This window comes from Callospermophilus lateralis, chromosome 1 (assembly GCF_048772815.1).
Source record: "Callospermophilus lateralis isolate mCalLat2 chromosome 1, mCalLat2.hap1, whole genome shotgun sequence".
Taxonomy (NCBI): Eukaryota; Metazoa; Chordata; class Mammalia; order Rodentia; family Sciuridae; genus Callospermophilus; species Callospermophilus lateralis.
In genome coordinates, this window is record NC_135305.1 from 3788333 (window position 1) to 3807656 (window position 19324).

Here is a 19324-nt window from a genome sequence, read left to right on the forward strand (position 1 = left end):
CTTTGATAGATCATCCTGGAATTCTCTAACCTAATATTGTGAGGCTGATGTCGGGCTCCCTTCTAAATCTGATTCCTCATAAGAAATAATCCTCTTCTTTGGTGGCAATCGCATTTAGGGAGCTCTGGCAAGGGAGAGGAGGGACTGACCCTCACAGACCTGGTGGGTAGCCAGGCAGGCTCTGTTTCCAGCCCCAAAATACTTTTCCTTAATTTTGCTCAGGCTTAATGGTGAGTTCCATTATCACTTTTTTTTTTTTTGAGTTAAGATGTTTGAAATAAATCTTAGTTATTTTTAAATATACATCGCCTTGTACCTCATAAGTACATACAACTAGGGTTTGTTAATTAAAAATTCTATTAACTGGGCATGGTGGAGCACGCCTGAAATCCCAGAGGCTTGGGAGGCTGAGGCAGGAGGATCGCGAGTTCAGAGCCAGCGTCAGCAACAGAAAGGTGCCAAGTGACTTGGTGAGACCCTGTGTCTAAATAAAATCCAAACTAGGGCTGGGGATATGGCTCAGTAGTCGAGTGCCCCGAGCTCAATCCCCGGTACAAAGAATAAATTAGATTAATGAGAAAAGACTGAGTTCCAGAAAAGCCCTCAAGGGTCCTGTAGCAGAGCTGGGAAGAGCCTGGGACCCGTGCGTGAAAGACCCTGAGGGTGGGTGCTGGTCCTTCATGAGCATCCTCCCCAGGAGGCGACCGAGCAGGGGCCGTCAGAGTGGAGTCCTGGGTCTCATATCTGCCAATGAATCTTCCACTCCTTTCAATTGTCAATGGGAATACAATGTTGCTGCATCCAAGAAACTTTTAGAAACAGGGAAATGCCCACAGCCTGACCAGCGAAATAATTATTTTGGCGAATACAGGACGTCCAATCCTTTCCCACCCACACACGCACACCAAGCAGTGGATCTCGAGTCCTCGTATCATTTAACAGAGGACATGCGTTCCATGTTCTTCTAGTCTTCCTAGCCATGTTTTTGAAGGGGCATTTCTTGAAATTTATTTTTAATGGATGCACACACCTGTACCTGCACGTGGGGCACCTTGTGAGGTTTTGATATATGTGTGTATGGTGCAGTGTTCAAATCGGGGTGAGCGAATCTGTCTCCTGGAACCCTGGTCATTTCCTTGTGGTGAATCTATGCCGAATCCTTTCTCCTGGCTTCTTGGCGTGTCCAGGGCCTCACAGTCGCTCAGTGCACACCAGCCTTACTCCTGGGGTCTCACTAAGACGAGACTGCCGACCACCTTCTCCCCATCCCTCCCTCCCCTTCCCTCCCAGCCTCTGGAGACAGCATCCTGCTTCTCCCTGGGAGTGAGGCCGCGCAGTTCTTGTCTCTCTGTGCCTGGCTGATCTCACTTAAAATCATGTCTTCTGGTCCCATCCATGTTGTCACAAATGATGGGCTTTCCTTCCTTTTCACGGATGAACAGTATTCCACTGTGTGTCTGGGGCACGTTTTCTTCATCCACGTGTCCACTGGTGCACACTCAGGGGGATCCCGTTTCCTGGCTGTTTTGTATCGTGCTATGATGAACACGGAGGTGTAGATGTGTCTTCAACGTATTGATTTTATTTCCTTGGATACGTGCCCAGGAGTGGGCCTGCTGTTTTTAGGTTAGCTGTCTTTTCAAACTCCCGTGAACCTCCATGCCTTTCCATGACCACGGGTACGACTCAGCTTTTGTCTTCTGAATCCCTGCGTCTTCAGAGAGATGCTCGGCAGCAGGAAAGAACTTCTGCAGCCATTTCCTGACTCCTAGTTCTCTAACTGATCATCTGGTCGCTGCTATGCAACCCCATCCTTCAGGTTAATTACCAAAAACACGGCTTATTTACTTGAGTGCATGGACGTGAAGCTGGTTTAGCCCCACAGAGCCCTGCGGCAGAACACGCGCTGCCTCTGAAGGGCCCTCGGTGGGGCTAGTAAATCACTCACCGAACTGTCTCCATCCATTATCTGGGGACACGTAGGGCGATTTCCATCCCTGGATATTAATTTCTTGGCTACTGTCATGGACTTCAGTTCCCGTGACGAATGTTTTTATAATGAATACCAAATTAACCCAAATTGATCAGAGGCCTTTATAAGTCATTAATGGACGTCACTCGAGTCTGGTCCTCGGCATGCACAGGACATTTCACTAAATACTCTGCTCTCGCTGGAAACAGAGCTCTCTCCCCCTGGCCAGATTTGTCAACCTTAGTACGTCACTCCCTGCCCCGCTGTCCCCATGCAGATCTGTCTGAGCCCTGGTGTCCCGAGGAAGGCTGCCCAGGGGGCAGGGCTCGTCCCGCTTCTCGGCTCCCTGGGGGCTGCCACAGGAGGCTGCTGATCACGGAGGCTGTCAGGGCTGAGTGCAGATGCCGTGGTGCTGCCCACTGGATCCTTCTGTCTGGGCTTCATGGCAGCGCTGGACTGGGGTACCCTCCCAGGCCCAAGGTCTTGGTTAAAAAGGAGAGCATCACATGGCCAGTCCCACCCCCAGGGCCCAGTGCAGATGGGCCACACCAGTTTCAGAGGGCATGAAGATGATGGGTGGAAGGGCTAGGGCCACTGTTCTTCCTGAGGTCTGGCCTGCAGCCTCTGGTCTGGGTAACCAATGCTTAACTGTCCCTTCCTGTCTCAGGACATATGGCGGCCTTTCATGCCCTGGGAGACCATATGCAGGTGGCTTCCCTCACTCACCCCACCACAGCTGCCATGGGCCTCCTGCTCCTCGGGAGATGGCAGGTTCCTGGGTACCTCCTCCCCTTGCTCTTCATTTTTCACTTTCTGAGCTGCTGAATTTCCCCAAAGGACTTATTAAGTGTGCTTCCCAAAGCTGCTCGTTCATCAGCATCAGGTGGCCAGCCAGCCAGAGAGGCCGTTCTGTCTGCCTCTGAGGTCTGAGTGTTCCGGAGGAGCCCAGCCTTGAGTGCCTAATGCTGCCTGTGCCGTGCGGCTTTCTCTGCAAAAACGTCCATCATTCTCGTTTCCAAAGGGCAAGTAATACCATGCGGCAAGTTCACATCTGTTCCCCGGAACAAAACCACCACAGGCCCACACGGGCCTCGCTCACTGGCTGCAGGGGCCCCAGGGCCTTTCTCCACGTGTGTCCCAAGACAGAGGAGGCCACTGCCCCGCCCTCTGTTGGTCTGTCCTGTTAACCGTCTCCAGCAGAAGAGACACGAGGGCATGAAGCGCTGTTTCTATGCCAGAGGATGAAGTCGTGACGCAGGGAGCAGGGCCGGCCACATGAAGTCACTCGTGGGAGGCAGGACTCCACGAGGCCAAGGCCAAGGCACCTGGGTCCCCAGCTCACACAGGCGCACAAAGAGGAGACAAGGAAGGGAGACCCAGCGTGCAGAACGCCTCTGAAGCTGTGGGCCTCGTGCCCACGTGGGGTGGCTGAGGGCGGAGGGCGCCAGGCAGACACCGGGCAGACACTCCTGCAGCTGTTTCCCATCTGCACTGTGTAACCTGCCACGTCCATTCTCCTCTCCAGGCTCCGCAGACAGTGTCACCTCGTGGGCCTCCAGCAAGCCGAGTGAGTGGCCATCTGGTCACCAGGGAGAACAACTGCCACCACATACCCGCACAGGCCCCTCAGGAGGCCTCACCACCCACGGCACAACCTGAAGGCTGGACAAGCTCACCTGGGGGTAGGAGCCTCCCCGGGCACTGCGTAGAGGCACCAGAAGAGCGTGCCCTTAGCCGGCTCCTGGGACTTAGGGCAGGGCCAAAGGCTGAAGTCACTCACTGGGCACGAGCAGGCTGTGGCCTCTGAGGGTCCCCGGGGACTTTGACTGCAGCTGAGCTTCCTGCTCCTGGGGAGAATCACCCACTCAGGCCTGGCTCATCACCATTAGAGCAGATCGACTTGGGGAGCAATATTGACTTTCCAAAATAGAGCGGCCACCAGGGATCCGCTGCTTGCTGTCACTCTGGAGACCAGAGTTTGGGAGGCCTGCTCTCGATCACAGGTGTCATCTGCGGACGGAGCAGGCTCAGTGTCCCTGTCATCAGGGCAGTGGCCCTGGGATCAGCCCTCCCCGTCGAGGAGGCCCCACAGAGGACAAGGTCCAAGGCCAGGGTCAGTCAGCGGCCCAGCCGCCCAGGTCCTCCCGCCTTGCTGGACTTGCTGGGGCATAGCCATGCCCACTGACTCCTGCAGTCCTGTCTGTGTGTGTGTCAGGACAGCACAGGGGGACGGCTGTGGGAGGAGCCTTCAGGCTGCCAGGCCTGGACCCCTGGCCACAGGCCCCTGCTCAGAGCAAATCTCTGACCCCTGCTCAGCGCACAGACACTCTTGTCACACATCCCGCTGCCTCTCAAATGCAGTATCAGGATGCCTAATAAAACCCCAAAGGCCGGTAAGTTTAAAACTCAGAAACTCCACCAGCCAACTAGCACCTTGGTACTCGGTCCAAACATTAGCACTTGGTACTCAGTGACACTGGTCTCCTTGGAGTGGGAAGGAAGGGGACTTCCCGCACCATGAGGGCCGTCCTGGTATCTGTCCTAAGTTCTACTTACCTCTCTTCGATTACTTCATGCTTCGTGGTTTAGGCAAGGTGTTAACTGATGAGCCAGTCTGTCCATGCTTTCATTTTTTACCTCAAAAAATATTTACTGAGCACAGGCACCAGGCCAGGCACGTCAGAGGACAAAGGTGAAGAGGGCTGAGTGCCCAGCAGAGGACCGGGCTGTCTACACACCACGGGCAGCGTCTGGGACCAACGGTGGGGGGAGAGGGACCCCAGAGTGGGCTGCCTGGCAGCGTGTGCGGGGCTCGGGGAGTGGGGAGGCTCTGCAGAGAAGTCAGCACCCATTTTGTTCTGATGTCATTTTTAGAGATCAAACACGACTTCTATGATCACTTCTCTGCTCCCTTGTCCCCAAGGAGCACAACCTGAGCGTGAAATCGACTGTCCAAACTGGCAGAGGCTGAAGGTGGGGAAGGGCAGACCTGGTAAGTGGTGCGGCTTCATCTTCTTCCAACACACGGCTCTGGAGTGCGCGTGCACACACACACACATGTGCACACACGTGTGCACACACACATGCACACACCCCCCCCCTGCTTTTGCAACCGTGGGCCCGCTCTCCTTCACCTGCCAGCAGGCAGGACCACGGGGGCTCCCTGCTCCAGGTGCAGAGGGTGGGACGCAGATGGACAGGCTGGCGCTGAGCAGCAGAAGTGAGCAGAGATGGCAGGTGTGGTGGACGGGCCACTGACAGGTGAGGGGGTGACATCCTTCCCCTGGACTGTTGAAAGGTCAGGCAACGGCCACTGGGTAAGGCTACTTTCCCCCGACCCCTGTGGTGTGACTGATGGGCAGCAAGCTCAGTGCCCCAGCTGTGGGCGCAGCAGTGGAGGTGGGAGGGTTTTGTGGCCCCTTCTACAGAATGATCAGATGGCACCGGTGCCTCCTCTGTCACCGGCCTTCAGAGGCCCTGGAGTCAACCGTCTGGGATCACGATTCTCGGGCCTCCTGGAGCCTCCCACTCACTGGGCGGGTGCCAGTCGGTGCTCTGAGGACGCTGGCCTCTCTCCTGGTGCCTGAGCCGGGGATCAGGACTCCAGGGTCAGCTCTGGCCTTACCTCCCCTGCGCTGTCCCGTTCCCACCTGTGAAACGTGCGTTTGGAACCCCTGCCTGGCCGGGGTGTGGCACTAGGGACCCTGTAGGGAGAGCGAGCTCCTTCTGTGGCCCCCACACTCCCATTCCTCTGAACCAACTCCAAACAGCAGGACTTCTGTGTGTGCTGTGGACACACAGGTCCTCCCAGATCCTCCCAGCCCTCAGGCAGGGCCAGATCAGCAGGCCCAGGCCAGCCTCACACTGGGCTTGTTCTGGGTAATTTCAGGAAGAGAGCTGTAGGAATGACACTGCCAACCTGAGTCGGCCCAGTGGCCTGTCCTGCGGGCCGAGGGGCCCCTGGAAGGGCAAGGGTCCCTCTGTGCAGTGGGCGGTGTGAGAGTCGGTGAGGGGAGTCCAGCCATCACATCCCTCGCCTGATCAGAGGCTGCTCACTGTAGGCTGCAGCCAGCCAGTGGCCCAGGGGCCGTGGGGGACAGCGTCCAGGCCTGGACGTTGCTCACAGCACTGCTGGGCCTTTCCACCACACCGTGCGAGCTACCAGTGGCAGACTCTGCAACACCAGCCTTGCCAGTATGAGTGGGCATCCAGGATGTGAAGCCGAGGGGCTGGGGGGCCGAGGGGCAGGGGGCTTCTGCGTGTGGACACAGAACCCTCCACGGGAGAAGAGAACAAGAGGACGCCTGACGACTCCAGGATTCTGATATTTCACTGCCACCTCCTCAGGAGGCCCTCATGTGGAGCCTCTAGGTACAGGTGAGGGGGCTCCGCTGAAGGGATCCGGGGGACCAGGAGAGAGGCCAGTCCAATTCTGTGAGTCTGCCTCCCACACGGACACGGCCGTGCACCAAGCCCAGCTGGACTTGCACACTCACTCACACGCCAGCCACATGCAGTCATCCGCTCGCCCTGGAACACCCCGTCAGGATCAAACGTGCTACTGCTCGCGGCTCTTACCAGCTGCTGGCCTTTGGGACCCCATCCTGCATACTGAAGCTTGGCGTTGCTCACCTCCGGAGGGTCCAGACTCTGAGGATCTCTGGAGACACAGACAGAAACACAGACAAACAGTGGGAACCAGGAGTTAAGACGCCTTGGTTTCCACCCTCCAGCCCCTCCTCCTCCCCGTCCCGCGGCGCTGACCCCAGGAGCTTCCTCTGCGTTGCAGATGCCACGTCTTGCCCACGTCTTGCCCACGTCCCGCCCACGCCCCAAGGCAGCTTCACTGCACACATTTACACGGCGGTGACAGGTCACCCTCCTTCAACCCAAATGCTAAATATCCACCCAGAGAAAACATGCAGAGAGGTCTACAGACAGTTTTTAAAATACCCAGGACGTCAAGGCCAAGCCCGGACACACACAGCCCCGCGTGTCACTCCCAGCCACACTGTCGCCTCGGGCCCGCTAACGGCCGTCTTTCCTAAGCACAATTCCAGGTCATTCTGACTATCTAAAAACAGCGTCTCAGGACGGGGTGTTCTGGGGAGAGGAAGAGGGGGGACAGAGGCAGGGGAGAGAGGGGGGACCGGAAGCTTTTGCCCTATCAAACATCACTAAATGTTTCATTCTTCATTCACTGATACGCAAAACACCATGACAACAGAGTCTTCTCTGTCCTTAAAGGTCATGATGAATGTAGATTACGGGGGATTTTAAAAAACGAACAATCCCTAATAACATTGCAAGTACTCAGCATCTCGGTGCTTTTTCTATCGACTGCTGCCCTCAACATGTGGGAAAGACGACTTCTGCACTTGCTCTGGATGCCGTAGGAGGAGCGGCACCTGCTCCCGCTGCACCGGCAGGCGCGCAGTGGGCGCTCTACCTTGACATCGTGTTTCCTAAGCCGAAGCTGGGGCTGTGACTGCGCTCATTCATTCCCAGAGAAAATGGTGGAATGGTCTTTGAGAAAAGAAGATGCTGGGTTTTAGGGGTTGTGTGAACAAAGGATGAGGCAAGAGGGGAAGGAGGGTAAAGCAGGTAAGGAAGGGGCAGGAATCAGGAGAGAACTCTGAACTCACTGCGGACCAACATACAGAACAAAACAAAGAAACACATGAACAAAAACCACGCAGGAGGCAAAGTCTTGGGAATGTGGGGTCTGTGCTGCTCCAGGGTAGTCTTCCCTAGGTTCCTGGGCTTGGAGGGGTCCCAGATAAGGGGAGCCCAGATAAAGGGAGGCCAGATAAGGGGAGGCACCTGGCAGAGGGGCTGGACACTGCAGGTCGCAGATAGAGTACTAAAAACACTGACTTTTTTGTGCTTCAAATGTCTTTTTCATAAACGGGTAGAGGAGCTATTTCTAAGGGTGACTCAGAACCTAGAGGCAAGACGGACTGATGGGTCTGACTACATGAAACATTGAAAATTTTGCATGGAAAAAACATCATAAACAAGAGCAGACTGATGCGCTGGGAATGTTCATAGCACATGCCAAAAGTCACTGATGCCCCCAATACTTAGAGGTTTCCAAGGGGGCCTCTGAAAATGGAGCACACAAAAGACAAACATGATAAAAATCTGAGAACAAAACAGGAACACACAAACCACAAAAAAGAAAGAAAAATGGCCGTCAAACATGAAAAAGCACCCATAAAATGAGAGAAGCAGAAATCAAACCATATACTTCTCCCCTACAAGACTGGCCAGAGAAAGAGGGGCACAGAGAAGAATGTCACAGGGTGTTGGCGAGGCTGCAGGGGAACAGGCTCTCTCATACTTGCTGCTCACAGGGGTTGGTACGCCCGTGTTGGAGGGAAACCTCACAATGTTAGTAAAATACAGTCGCACAGGACACATCCAAGAAGGTACATCTCCAACAGCACAAGAGCACAGAGAGTTATGGTCACCCAACTTCATTTTTCTTTATAAACAAATTGGAAACAATATGTGGTTGTGTAAACTACACAGCATCCTTCTCTTAGGGCTACAGAGTACGAAGGCGGCAGGAGGATGGCAGAGAGCAGAGGCTGGGAGGGTGGGTCTGGCAGAGGGTGACCCAACACTGTACAGAAGGTTTCCTGCAAAACCATGCTGAAGGGCCCTGGGCAGCAACGGCCGGCCTCAGGCCACTCGGGGAGGCGGATCTTGACGGGACACCGTGACACTGCAGATGAGAAGAACCGTGGATAAATCTGCAGTCAAGGGAGCGAACGTGCTGCTCACAGGGGTGCAGTTTTCAAATCTGAAACCAAAGATCTGAACCAGAGAATCCAACCACCAGGGAAAGGCAGAGGCCACAGTGAACCTTCTGCCGCGGGAGGGAAACTCCGAGAGGAGGCGCAGGTTGCCCGAGTAAGAGGTATCCATGTGAACTGATGGTGTTCAATGCACGTACAGCTAGATTCCACACACACATGTCCCTGTGTGAAGGTACACACCTGTCCCTGTGCCGTCCTCCAAGAGGCCGAGACGCAGGGACACCTGAGCAATGAGCACCGTGGATGACCAGACTTTGGTCTCTAAACACCATCGTCCAGTACGAGGAAGCATGCCTCTGGGCAGGTGCACGGGAGGCAGGGGAGGTCCAGGAGGCGCTGGGCGTCTTGTGGGTCAGAAAATAAGGAGGCCCTCCCAAAGGGATGGGAGAAAGAATGCCGACGCTGACCTAAGGGATTCCCAACAGCCAAGTCCAACCCTGGAAGGACAGTGACCTTCACAGTAGGGGCCTGACCTTGGAGCAGGCATCCGGCATTCACTGCAACCTGGACAAGTGGCCACGCCAGCCACGGGCAGGAGAGCACCCTCCTCCTCCATTGCGCAAGGGGCGATGGCAACCCAGTCCCTCCCGCTACCAGCACAGAGGCCGGGCCCCTGGTGGAGGCTGGAATCAGAGGTTGGCTCCGTCTCAGCCCTTTCCCAAGACCCCTGGCAACTGCAAGGCAGGAACGATCCCACGAGCAAGCCACCAGGAGCCAAGCGGCTGTCACGGGACACCCTGGGAAGGACAGAGTCGCTGACCCAAACACAGCCTCCCTCCACACGGGAAACACCTGAAAACCCAAACTGAGGGTCACTCTTCAAAGTGACTGACCAGTGCTCTCTGAAAGTCATGGGGCCCTGGAGGACCAGGAGGACGGAGGAGGGGGCGGCTGGGGGCCTCGGGGGCAGATGGTGTGAGGGCCATGGGGTCCTGGGACAGGGAGAGGAGCTGGCGGAGGTGGGAGGTGGCCCGAGGTCGGCCGAGGGACGAACACTGCGGATTTCCCCGCCGGGTCCCTGCTCTGAGGTGAGGAGGGCGCCCGGGGAGCAAGCCATCTCCACACCTGAGTCGGGGATCAGAGGGAGCGGGTTGGGGCCACCGGATCGTGTCCTGTGTCCGGTGCGTTTAGTCTCAGGAAGGAAAGCTTGCGGGAGGGACGGCTGCCAGTCCTCTGCTTGTCCCAGGTGCTACCCAGGCAGGCCCTGCTCTGCGCCCCTTGGGTGGTCCCAGTGGCCACAGCACGAGTCTGAGGGTCCCAGGGCCATCACCGCTTCCTTTTGTGGTGGCCACATGTGCCCGCTCCCAGCTCCCCCTCCACGGCCTCACCTCAGCCAGCCTCTGCCCGCGCCCAGCCTGGGCTTCCCCAGGACCCGCTGCCAGGCCCTGCTCTGCTCGCTCTCCCACACTGTGCTGCCCATCCTTCCTCCTGGCCCCTCTCTGTCCAAGCCAGGGCTTCCTGTCCCCAAGTGGGCCACCGTGGCCTTTCCTTTCCACTAGCCTTCTTGGGACATCTTTATTAAGTTAATAGGCTTTTTTAAAATTTTAATTATTGTTATTTTTGGTACCAGGGATAGAACTCAGGGGCACTTGACCACTGAGCCACACCCCCAGCCCTGTTTTGTATTTTATTTAGAGACAGGGTCTCACTGAGTTGCTTAGCACCTTGCTTTTGCTGAGGCTGGCTTTGAACTCAGGATCCTCCTGCCTCAGCCTCCTGAGCCACTAGGATCACAGGCATGTGCCACCGTGCCCAGCAGGCTTTATTTTTTAAAAACAGTTTTTACAGAAACTCTGAACAAACTACGGTTTCCATGCATCCCCTCCCCCCACCCTGGGTAACCTGAGTCATCTACAGGGTGTCTCCGCAGTGCACTGGGGATGATGACGAGCCAGTCTGACACGGGATCGCTCACGAGTGCCTGGTTCCCTTGGGGCACACTCCGCCACGCACCTCCCTGGGTTTGCACAGCGTCATGGAAAGGGCTCCCCCACGCTCCACCTGACCTCCCTGCCCACTGGCCTCTGCCAACGTGGGCTTCCCACGTGGCCTTCCCACGTGGCCACAGTCCTGCCTGCCCTATAAGTGCCACCCCCTGCCTGGCCAGAGGCTTCCCTCCGTGAAGGGTTAGATCCAGGCCCGTGAGCGGCCTCGGCCGCTGGGACAGGCTCCTGGTCCCTGGGCCTGTGTGCCTCCTCACTCCTCCCTTTCCCCGAGGCCATTCTGTCACCCACACACAGAGAAACAGGATGACTCACCCCTCTGTCACAGCGTCCCCTCCTCCGACCTGCCCCTGCCCACCTGCTGCTCACTCAGACATTGTCTGTTTCAGAAATATCATTTATTAAATGATGAACCTCTATGATAATAGTCTTCTAAGTTCCTTCTGCATAGTAGACATCGCTGGAACTGACCCAGAACAGAAGGAGGAGGATCCACAAGGGTCCCCGCTGTACGAGACAAGGAACGACGTCCCCGCACCGGCGACCACTGGCAGTTAGCACAGGTACCGCGAAGCCGCCCCTCCCCAGGCTGCCCGTCCTGCCCCCCTGTGAGGAAGGCACACAGGAGTCGGTGGTGAGCTTTACGGATCTGCGTCCTGTTTCCAGTGACCACGCGCTGGTCGTGAATATTAGTGGGCTGAGAGTGGTGTCTCCACACGTGGACCGTGGCACTGATCACGTCCTCCTCCCTCACCCGGCCTTCTGCCCCTTCCAGCCTCCGGCAATCCCTGCTCTGTGACGTGCGACACAGAACTTCCCACCGTCCTCGTCTCCCTGTGTCTGACTCACTCCACTTAACAGCCCCCCTCCATCCACTGGGCTGGAATGACAGGATTTCATTCTTTATGGCGGAATAATGCTCCACTGGGCACATGTGCCACATTTTCTTTATCCATTCCTCTGCTGACGGGTCCCTGGGCTGACCCTGCACCTTGGTTATTGTGGACAATGCTGCAGCGACCCCAGTGGGAAGACATCCCTCTGCTGTGCGGATTTCCTGTGGAGACACAGCCCCGGTGTCTCCAGACTTAATAAGAGTCCTGACCAGGGACTCCTGAGGAAGTCCTGCCTGGGGGAACCCAGCCTCCCTCCGACAAGCCCGGGCCAGCCTCCCTTGGGGACCACGGCAGCGCCCTCCACTGCAAGCCCCCAGTAGTCCAAGTCACAGTCCATCTCCACCACGCACTGGGCTGTTCTGACACGCTCCGGCGTGTGTGGTGCGAGAGAGAGAGAGAGAGAGAGAGAGAGAGAGAGAGAGAGAGAGAGAGAGAGAGGCAGAGCTTGGGCTGCGGAGGTCCTAGGCTGGTCTGTGCCCTCCCACCACCCCCCTCCCATTTTACTTATTCATTTATTCTAAAGAATCCATAGTAGGCTGGTGAGGGATCACCTGTGGGTGGAGATGGATTGGTGAAAAGTGATTCAGGAAGAATGAAATGATCTGGACTTGGCATATCTCAGAATAAACATGCACTCCGTTCTGATTTTGCTTATTTGAGCAATAAACAAACAAGGCATAAATCATGTTGAAATCTGAAGAGTGAATTAGTGCAGCAAACTCTACTCATTTATCTTCTAAGCTATTTTGAGGGATTGAAAAGCTTCCTAAAGACTACAGCTTTGGGGGGAAAATAAAGTTCAAAATTGCTTTTCTGGCTCTTAAGCTTTCATGGCTAAAGGCATAGAAAGCAGCATTTCAATGTCAATCTGCGTGTGCTCATTTTCCTGTGTACTCAGCACAGTGGGAGACAGAGGAAGGCAGACACGCCCGGCCCAAGACAAGTGCCCAGCAAAACAGGTGCTCAATAAATACTAACGGAACCAGTAGAGAGATGGGGGGATTATGAATAGGATCCAGTCTAATCTCCAGTTACGGATTAATTAGGGTCAGTAACCCCTGAATTCATGCAGCTCTGAGAGATCCATGCTACCCTTTTTGAGGTATGTCTTAAGTGATGCATTTAAATCCTTAAGGGCAGGAAGCCCATTGGCATGAATACTTCCCCAAGTGGCCAACAGCTGAGGCCCCGGACACGGCTAACTCCATGGCCGGTCTGTACCCTATGCTGCCCCAGAGTTCCCCTCCTCCTGCCCGGCCCGGGTGCAGGCATAGAGCTGGAATGTCCTCACTGGAAGTGCCACGGTGGGGCCCTCCCACTATGCCCCCCTTGCCATGGCGTGCTGACCCGCCACAGGCCCAGAGGCACCGGGTCCACCCAACAGTGGGCTGAATCCTCCGGAATAAACCATTCCTCTTTTAAAGAGAGGTCATCCTCGGGGCTAGGTGCACAGCGACAGGAGGCCAACACAGAGGCCATGGCTGCAGGCCTTGTGGATGCACTGAGGCTGAGCTGTGTGGTTTAAGGGACACGTTGCATGGTGTGAGGAGAACAGTAAGTCAGGAGGAGGAGGACGGAGTGAGAGAGGAGGGAGGGGAAGTGGGTGCAGTGGGGCAGGGAGGGGGCCACCACCTCCAGGGCTGCACAAGTCTGGGACTCAGGGTCAGGCTCTGCATCCCAGTGCCCTCTCCTTGGTCCCACCTCCCAGGCCTGCTTTCTCAGAGTGCACCGGTCAGCGTGGCAAGCAGCAGAACATCCCCGCAGGCAAACAGCACTGGAGCCGCCCGTGCCCCCTCTGACTCTCTGAGCGGAGTACGATGGCCTTTCTTGACTCACGTGGGCTGGGTCCCCACAGTGGCCGTTCACAGGCTCTGGACAAATCACTTAACCTCCCTGAACTGTTTGCGTCTCTGTGGGGCAGGGTCACTCCTCATCGGCTCTTGCAAGGATTAAATGAGAGTCTGACTGCTCAGCGCAGCACCTGGATCCTGGAATCAGCCTGCAAGTGTCACTGCTTTGCGGCTGCTGCTGCTAATGATGGGCACAGCGGGTGGAGGGGGGACGTGTGATTCGCTGTTCTAGCTCCTCCACTGTCCCTGCTCTGCCTCCTTGAAGGCGCTGGGGCACCTGCCACCTCAGGAACCAGGTGGACGGACCGGGGTCCACCCCTGCCCTGGATGGGCTCCTCTGCAAGGGTGCCTCAGGTCTCCTGGTGGTGAGTGGCCACGGGTGGGTCTGCTCCTCTCCTCCCAGGACTCAGAGGATCCCCCCGTGTGTCAGGGGCAGAGGGCTTGGAGCCTGGCAGTGTTGTGTGGCGGGCGGTGCTGCTCCCTGAGAAGGGTGGCTGCCTCTCCCAGGGGAGTGGTCACTGCTTTCAGCCCCTCCCTTCACGCTCTTGACCAATATGCCCGTGGCCAGCCTGCAGACGTCAGCTGGATGCAGGGGAATGTGCTCACACCCTGAACTCCAGGTGTGGAAACACGCGAGGCTGCACCCTGGCCCAGCTGAAGAGCAGCCCCTGGGGCTCAGGGGAGCTCTGACCACAGGGGCGGCCCTGGCTCTCAGCAGGAGCTGGGGATGCAGGGCACTCGCCCGGCCAAACCTGAGGGCAGCTACACGTGCAGGAAGGCGCTCCTGGCTCTGGCCGTGGCCCTGACGACGTCCCACCTCATCAAGAGCTGCATCTGTTTTCCCGAGGACAATCATGAGGCCCTCCAAGGAATCATTTTTAAAATTTCAACTTAACTGTGCAAAACAAAAAGGCCTGAACTCAGGGATGATGAATGGGACTGAAGAAAAGTAGAGAGAAGCCAGTCCGCCCCAGAGCTCTGCGGCTCAGGTAGGGGATGAAGAAACAGAGACCAGGACGGAGCTCACAGCCCAGGAGAGAGCCCAGAGCGACGCTCCAGGCAGCCAGCAGGCAGCAAGCAGGACCGGGGCAGGGCTGCTCTGGGACCACGTCCTCCTCCCGCATCCCGGTCCTGGGTCCTGGCACCGGCTGGCGTGCCTGCAGCTGCAGAGAAACCGTAGTGCTGGAAAATTCCACTGCCTCTCAAGATGGCGTCCTGCTCGCTGACAGCCTCTTCCTCCTCCGGCTCTGGCCTGCTGAGGCCTTTCTGTTGATCTTACCTAATTTGGGACCTTGTTAGAAGAAAAGGGCCTGAGACAATCTTGTTACCTGAGGACGCATGAGGGTGCCCTGGGCTGAGGGCTGGCAGCTGCAGCTGCAGGGAGCTGGGAAGGCAATGCTGGCCGGGGTCTCCTCCATGGCCAGAGTTAGTCGCCTAGTCCCTTTCCTCCAGCAGCCCATCTGTAAATTGTGAAGGCTGGACCTGGAATCATGCGGAGATGATTAATGTCACTGAAGCAATTTGGAGAGAAGGCTCAGTCCTTACAGACAGGAGTCTTCCGCAGCTGTGCCAATTTGGGCGCGCACTGACACAATGAGGCCCCTGTGGTAGGCGGAGATGGCCCCGGCTCCGGGTGATGCTCCAATCACTAACAGCCAACACCGTGCAGCTTAAGTGCGGCCAGTTGGAGGGGACAGAGGTACTGGGGCGCGAACTCCAGAAAAAAAGAGCAGAACTCTCACATGCGTTGACAATGCAGGTTCAAACCTGCACCTAGTGACTCCAGGACAGGGCGCTGCCTGTCTAACTGGGGGAGTGTGGTCTCGCCAACCACACAGACCATACAGAAGGGGCTCAAACCACATAAACTACACAAAAAGGGCTGGGGATCCTGGAGTATCAGAAGGGTTTTCTTTTTCCCCAGTGATCCACAGTACCTAGGGTAGTACTGGTATTTAGTATAATACAGAATCTAGTGAAATACAGGTACTTACTGCAATATGAAGCCTAAGGCAAACTGGCACCTAGTACAATAATGGGCCTAGTGCAGTACTAGTACCTAGTATAATACTGGTATCTAGTGCCCAATGTGGTAAAGTACTTAGTGTAATATGAAGCCTAATGCAAGACTAGTAGCTAGTATAATATTAGTACCTAGTGCAGTACAAGTAACTAGTGTAGTACTACTACCTAGTGGATATGATTACCAAGGACAGTACTTGTACCTAGTATAATACTAGTACATAGCATAGTACTTATAATAAGTGCAATGCTGGGATCTCTTGCAATATTGATATTCAGTGTAATACTAGTATCTTGTGCAATGCTGTTACCTAGTTCAGTACTGGTAACTAGTGTAGTACTGGTGCTTAGTATAGAATAGATATCAAATGCAATATTGATGCCTAGTACTATACTGATACCTAGTGCAATCATGGAGCCTAGTGCAATGAAGGTACCTTGTGTAATACTGGTACCTAGTGAGATACTAGTATCTAGTACAGTATTAGTGCCTTGTGCAATACTGACACCTTGTATAATACTGGTGTCTAGTATACTACTTATACCTAATGCAATGGTGATGCTTAGTGCACTACTAATACTTAGTGCAATACTGGTGTTTAATACAGTACTATTATCTTATGTAGTATAGGTACCTAGTACAGTACTAGTACTTGATACATTGCTGGCTCTAGTGCAATGCTGGTATGTAGTATGGTACTAATACCCAGTGCAATAGTGGTATTAGTGTAGTATTAGTACCCAGTAGGGTACAGGTACCTAGTGCTCTGCTGATACCTACCAGTATTAGGACGTAGTGTGATGACAGTATTAGTGCAATACTAGTACCTACTACAGCATGGGAATTAGGGTAATATTAGTACCTTGTGCAGAACTAGTAATTAGTGCAGTACTAGTACCTAGTATAGCACAGGTACTTAGGAAGCTGTCAGTGTGTATGCTTCAGGGTCCTCAGAGCTCCTACAAGCATTTTAACAGCAGTTTGCCCTAGGGCATCGATGTGATGAACATGAGTTAGGAAGTACCTGACCTTCATGTTAGCCAATGGGAACTTGGCTGTCTAGACCCTGTGTTTATAAAAAGGTTAACTCCCAGAACTTCTGTCCCCTCCACCCCCCCCCCCACCCGTGTGTGCTGGCTTCCTTCCTTTTGTGATGTAGAAAAGGCACGTAGGGTTGAACCCATCCCCCGTCTGGACAAGACTCTGGCCTCTTCTGATCTGAGTGCTCTGGACATGGCGGCACCTGCAGGCCAATGTGCTCCCGTGTGACTGACACCCTGGCAACTCTGCCATCATCCCCCAAGGGAGCCCTGGGTTTTCTGCCCTTGTCCGGGAAGTGGGCCTTCTCTGTGAGGACAGGCACAGCTGTCCTCTCCTGAGCTGTCCACAGCAGGTGTCTGTAGAGGTACCTGTTGGTTCAATATGCAGCTGGGGCCATGCACTGTGCAAGCCACTGACCTCCCAGGGAGGCCCAGCAGCACCTACCATCTCTTTCATGGTGGTGAAGATATAAGGAAAAATGGATGAAGAAGTCAGAAAAAAATTATCATGCCCCTCCAAGAACGGCTGCTTCCTGACGGTGGCCAGCCCGAGCTGCAGACCCTGATGTCCAAAGACTGTTTCCTGTTGCCTAGGCCTCTAGCCCATCCAAGTGCAGTGCTCTGAGCTCACCCCTTAAACCGTGAAGCAACAGAGCGAGTCCAGGCCCAGGTGGCAGGGCCATGCACATTCTGGAGCTGGTCCTCAGGAGGACAAAGAGGGCACTTGTTGTAAAGAAATGCCTTCCTAACACCTCTGCACTCCCTGAGCGAGCAGACCGGCCTCCCCGCTCCTGAGGCCCAGGCCCAGGCCACAGCGCCATTCCCCGGGGAGGCCCTCCACCTCCCGGCTCTTGCTTCCTGCGTGGCCTCGCTGCTGACTTCTCCAGCTCCCGTCTGTCATTCATGGTGTGCTGCACAGGTCATTTGTGGGGACAAAAGACAGGGGAGTCTGCAGATTGGACACTCACCCTTGAGGCCCCGGAGGCCAGGTGGAGAAAGAAGCCATGGGCTGGTGTTGGGGGACAATCCCGAGGCACCTCCCCCAGAAGCAGATAAAGCCATCCCAGGGCACACAAACTGCTCCAGCCATGCGGTCACCACATGGAGGACAGAGGCTGGAAACAACTCTATGGTGTAGACTGTTTGAAAATGGTCAAGGAGGTTCCTGAGTGGCGCAGCTACGTGGGACAGCAGTTTGTCATTAAGCACATTTACTGTATGACAACACTTCTACTTCCAGGTAGAAGGGAAGGGAAGACATAGGTCCACATTTATCATGGAGAAGGAAAGACGTGTCCACTGCAGACACTCACCACGATCATGCTTCAGAGCCCCCAGCGGGGAACAGCCCAAATGCCAAGCAAGTGTGGGGTGAACGGACACGGTATGCATCCGCGCAACAGACCACTCCTCAACAGCGACAAAATGAACTCCAGACCCTCACGGCAACAGGGTGACTATAAAAGTCAGTGTCTCATGAAGAAGCCAGACTCAGAAGCCGCCCTGTGAAGCTCCACTGATAGCACATTCTAGAAAGGCAAAGGGACATGGCAGAGGCAGCACCAGGAGAGCCTCGGGGGTGGAGGGGGGTGGCATCGGGGGAGATGGGGCCAAAATCAACTGAGCTGTACATTTCAAAGTGCGGACTGTTGTAGGTAAACTGCAAGCCGCATGCTCCACACGTCTTCTCTCACCAGCTTACCACCCTGTCTAGAGGACCGGCCCTTCTCCGTCTTTGCAGCCCCCTCCTGCCCTCCACCAGACAGGAAGGGCTAGCGAGGGTCTTGTCACCATCCAACCTGTGCCTGGAGCACTCTGGGTGCCACCTGCTCTGTCCCCGGAACGAGGGCACAGCATCTTCACCAGCTGGGCTGTCCAGGGCGCAGCCTGAGCACTGAACACGCTCCTCACGGAGCTCTGCGGGGAGAGCAGCTACCCCCCCAGGCAGCTCGCGGCTCTCCTGCCTGGTCTCTGATATGCCTCTAAGTTTTCATGAATTAAAATTGGCCTGTGATTCCCCAAGACAGGAAGGCAGCCGCTGGATGGGAAAAGAACAACAAAGCAAAACAAAGGCACGGGAAGCTTTAGACAGAGGGCTTGGAACCAGCATGTCTGCCGGCAGCACAGGTCCCCAAGAGGCAGGAATCCAAACGGTCCACCTAATGGCTGCGTCCACTAGGTGGAGCCCTGGGAAATGTGAATGTGGGCAGGCCTGGGAAAGGGGGAGATGCGCCCCTTTATGGGGAGGGTGAAGGCCCTGAGGAGCAGCTGCCTCATCTCCACAGTGTGACCTTGGCACGGCAGCGCCTGGACTGAGCACGGCCACCGGCAGCCTAGCCCAGGGACGCTGCCCGGCTCCCCTGGCTGGACTGGCTACCCGCCGACAGAGGAATAGGCAAAAGATGGAAAGGGCAAGTGAGCTGTGCAGTCTGATCAACTGGGAGGAGCAGCCAGACTGAGGAGCGCTGCGATTTATAGAAGGGAAAGCCAGGTGACAGGTGGCCTGAAGAGTCAAGGTGCCACTGAAGGCAGGGAGTTCACAGAGGCCGACGCAGGTGGGCTGAGCTGGGCGGGGCCTGTCAGGCCTTGGGGAGGCCCTCAGGTTCCACCCTCAGCACCAGCAAGTCATTCCCCATTCAGGCAGGGGCCAAATCCAGCCTCTCGGCATCATAGAAATAGTCCAGAGCTCGGTGAACCCTAGATCCAGCACTACTTCTGCGCCTGCTGAGATGACCAGGAAATGAATGTTTCAGGAGAATTCTCAGTGGCTGTTCCA

General features: G+C 55.6%; 1 protein-coding gene across 1 annotated transcript in view; it reads right to left on the bottom strand.

Annotated features, from left to right (window-relative positions):
- Positions 1-19324, bottom strand: part of Dpp6 (dipeptidyl peptidase like 6) — a 618489-nt gene that overhangs the window by 159616 nt on the left and 439549 nt on the right. Inside the window, exon 7 of the mRNA XM_076831376.2 lies at positions 6551-6632. Within this exon, the coding sequence (XP_076687491.2) occupies positions 6551-6632 (82 nt within the window). The remainder of the gene's footprint in view (positions 1-6550; positions 6633-19324) is intronic.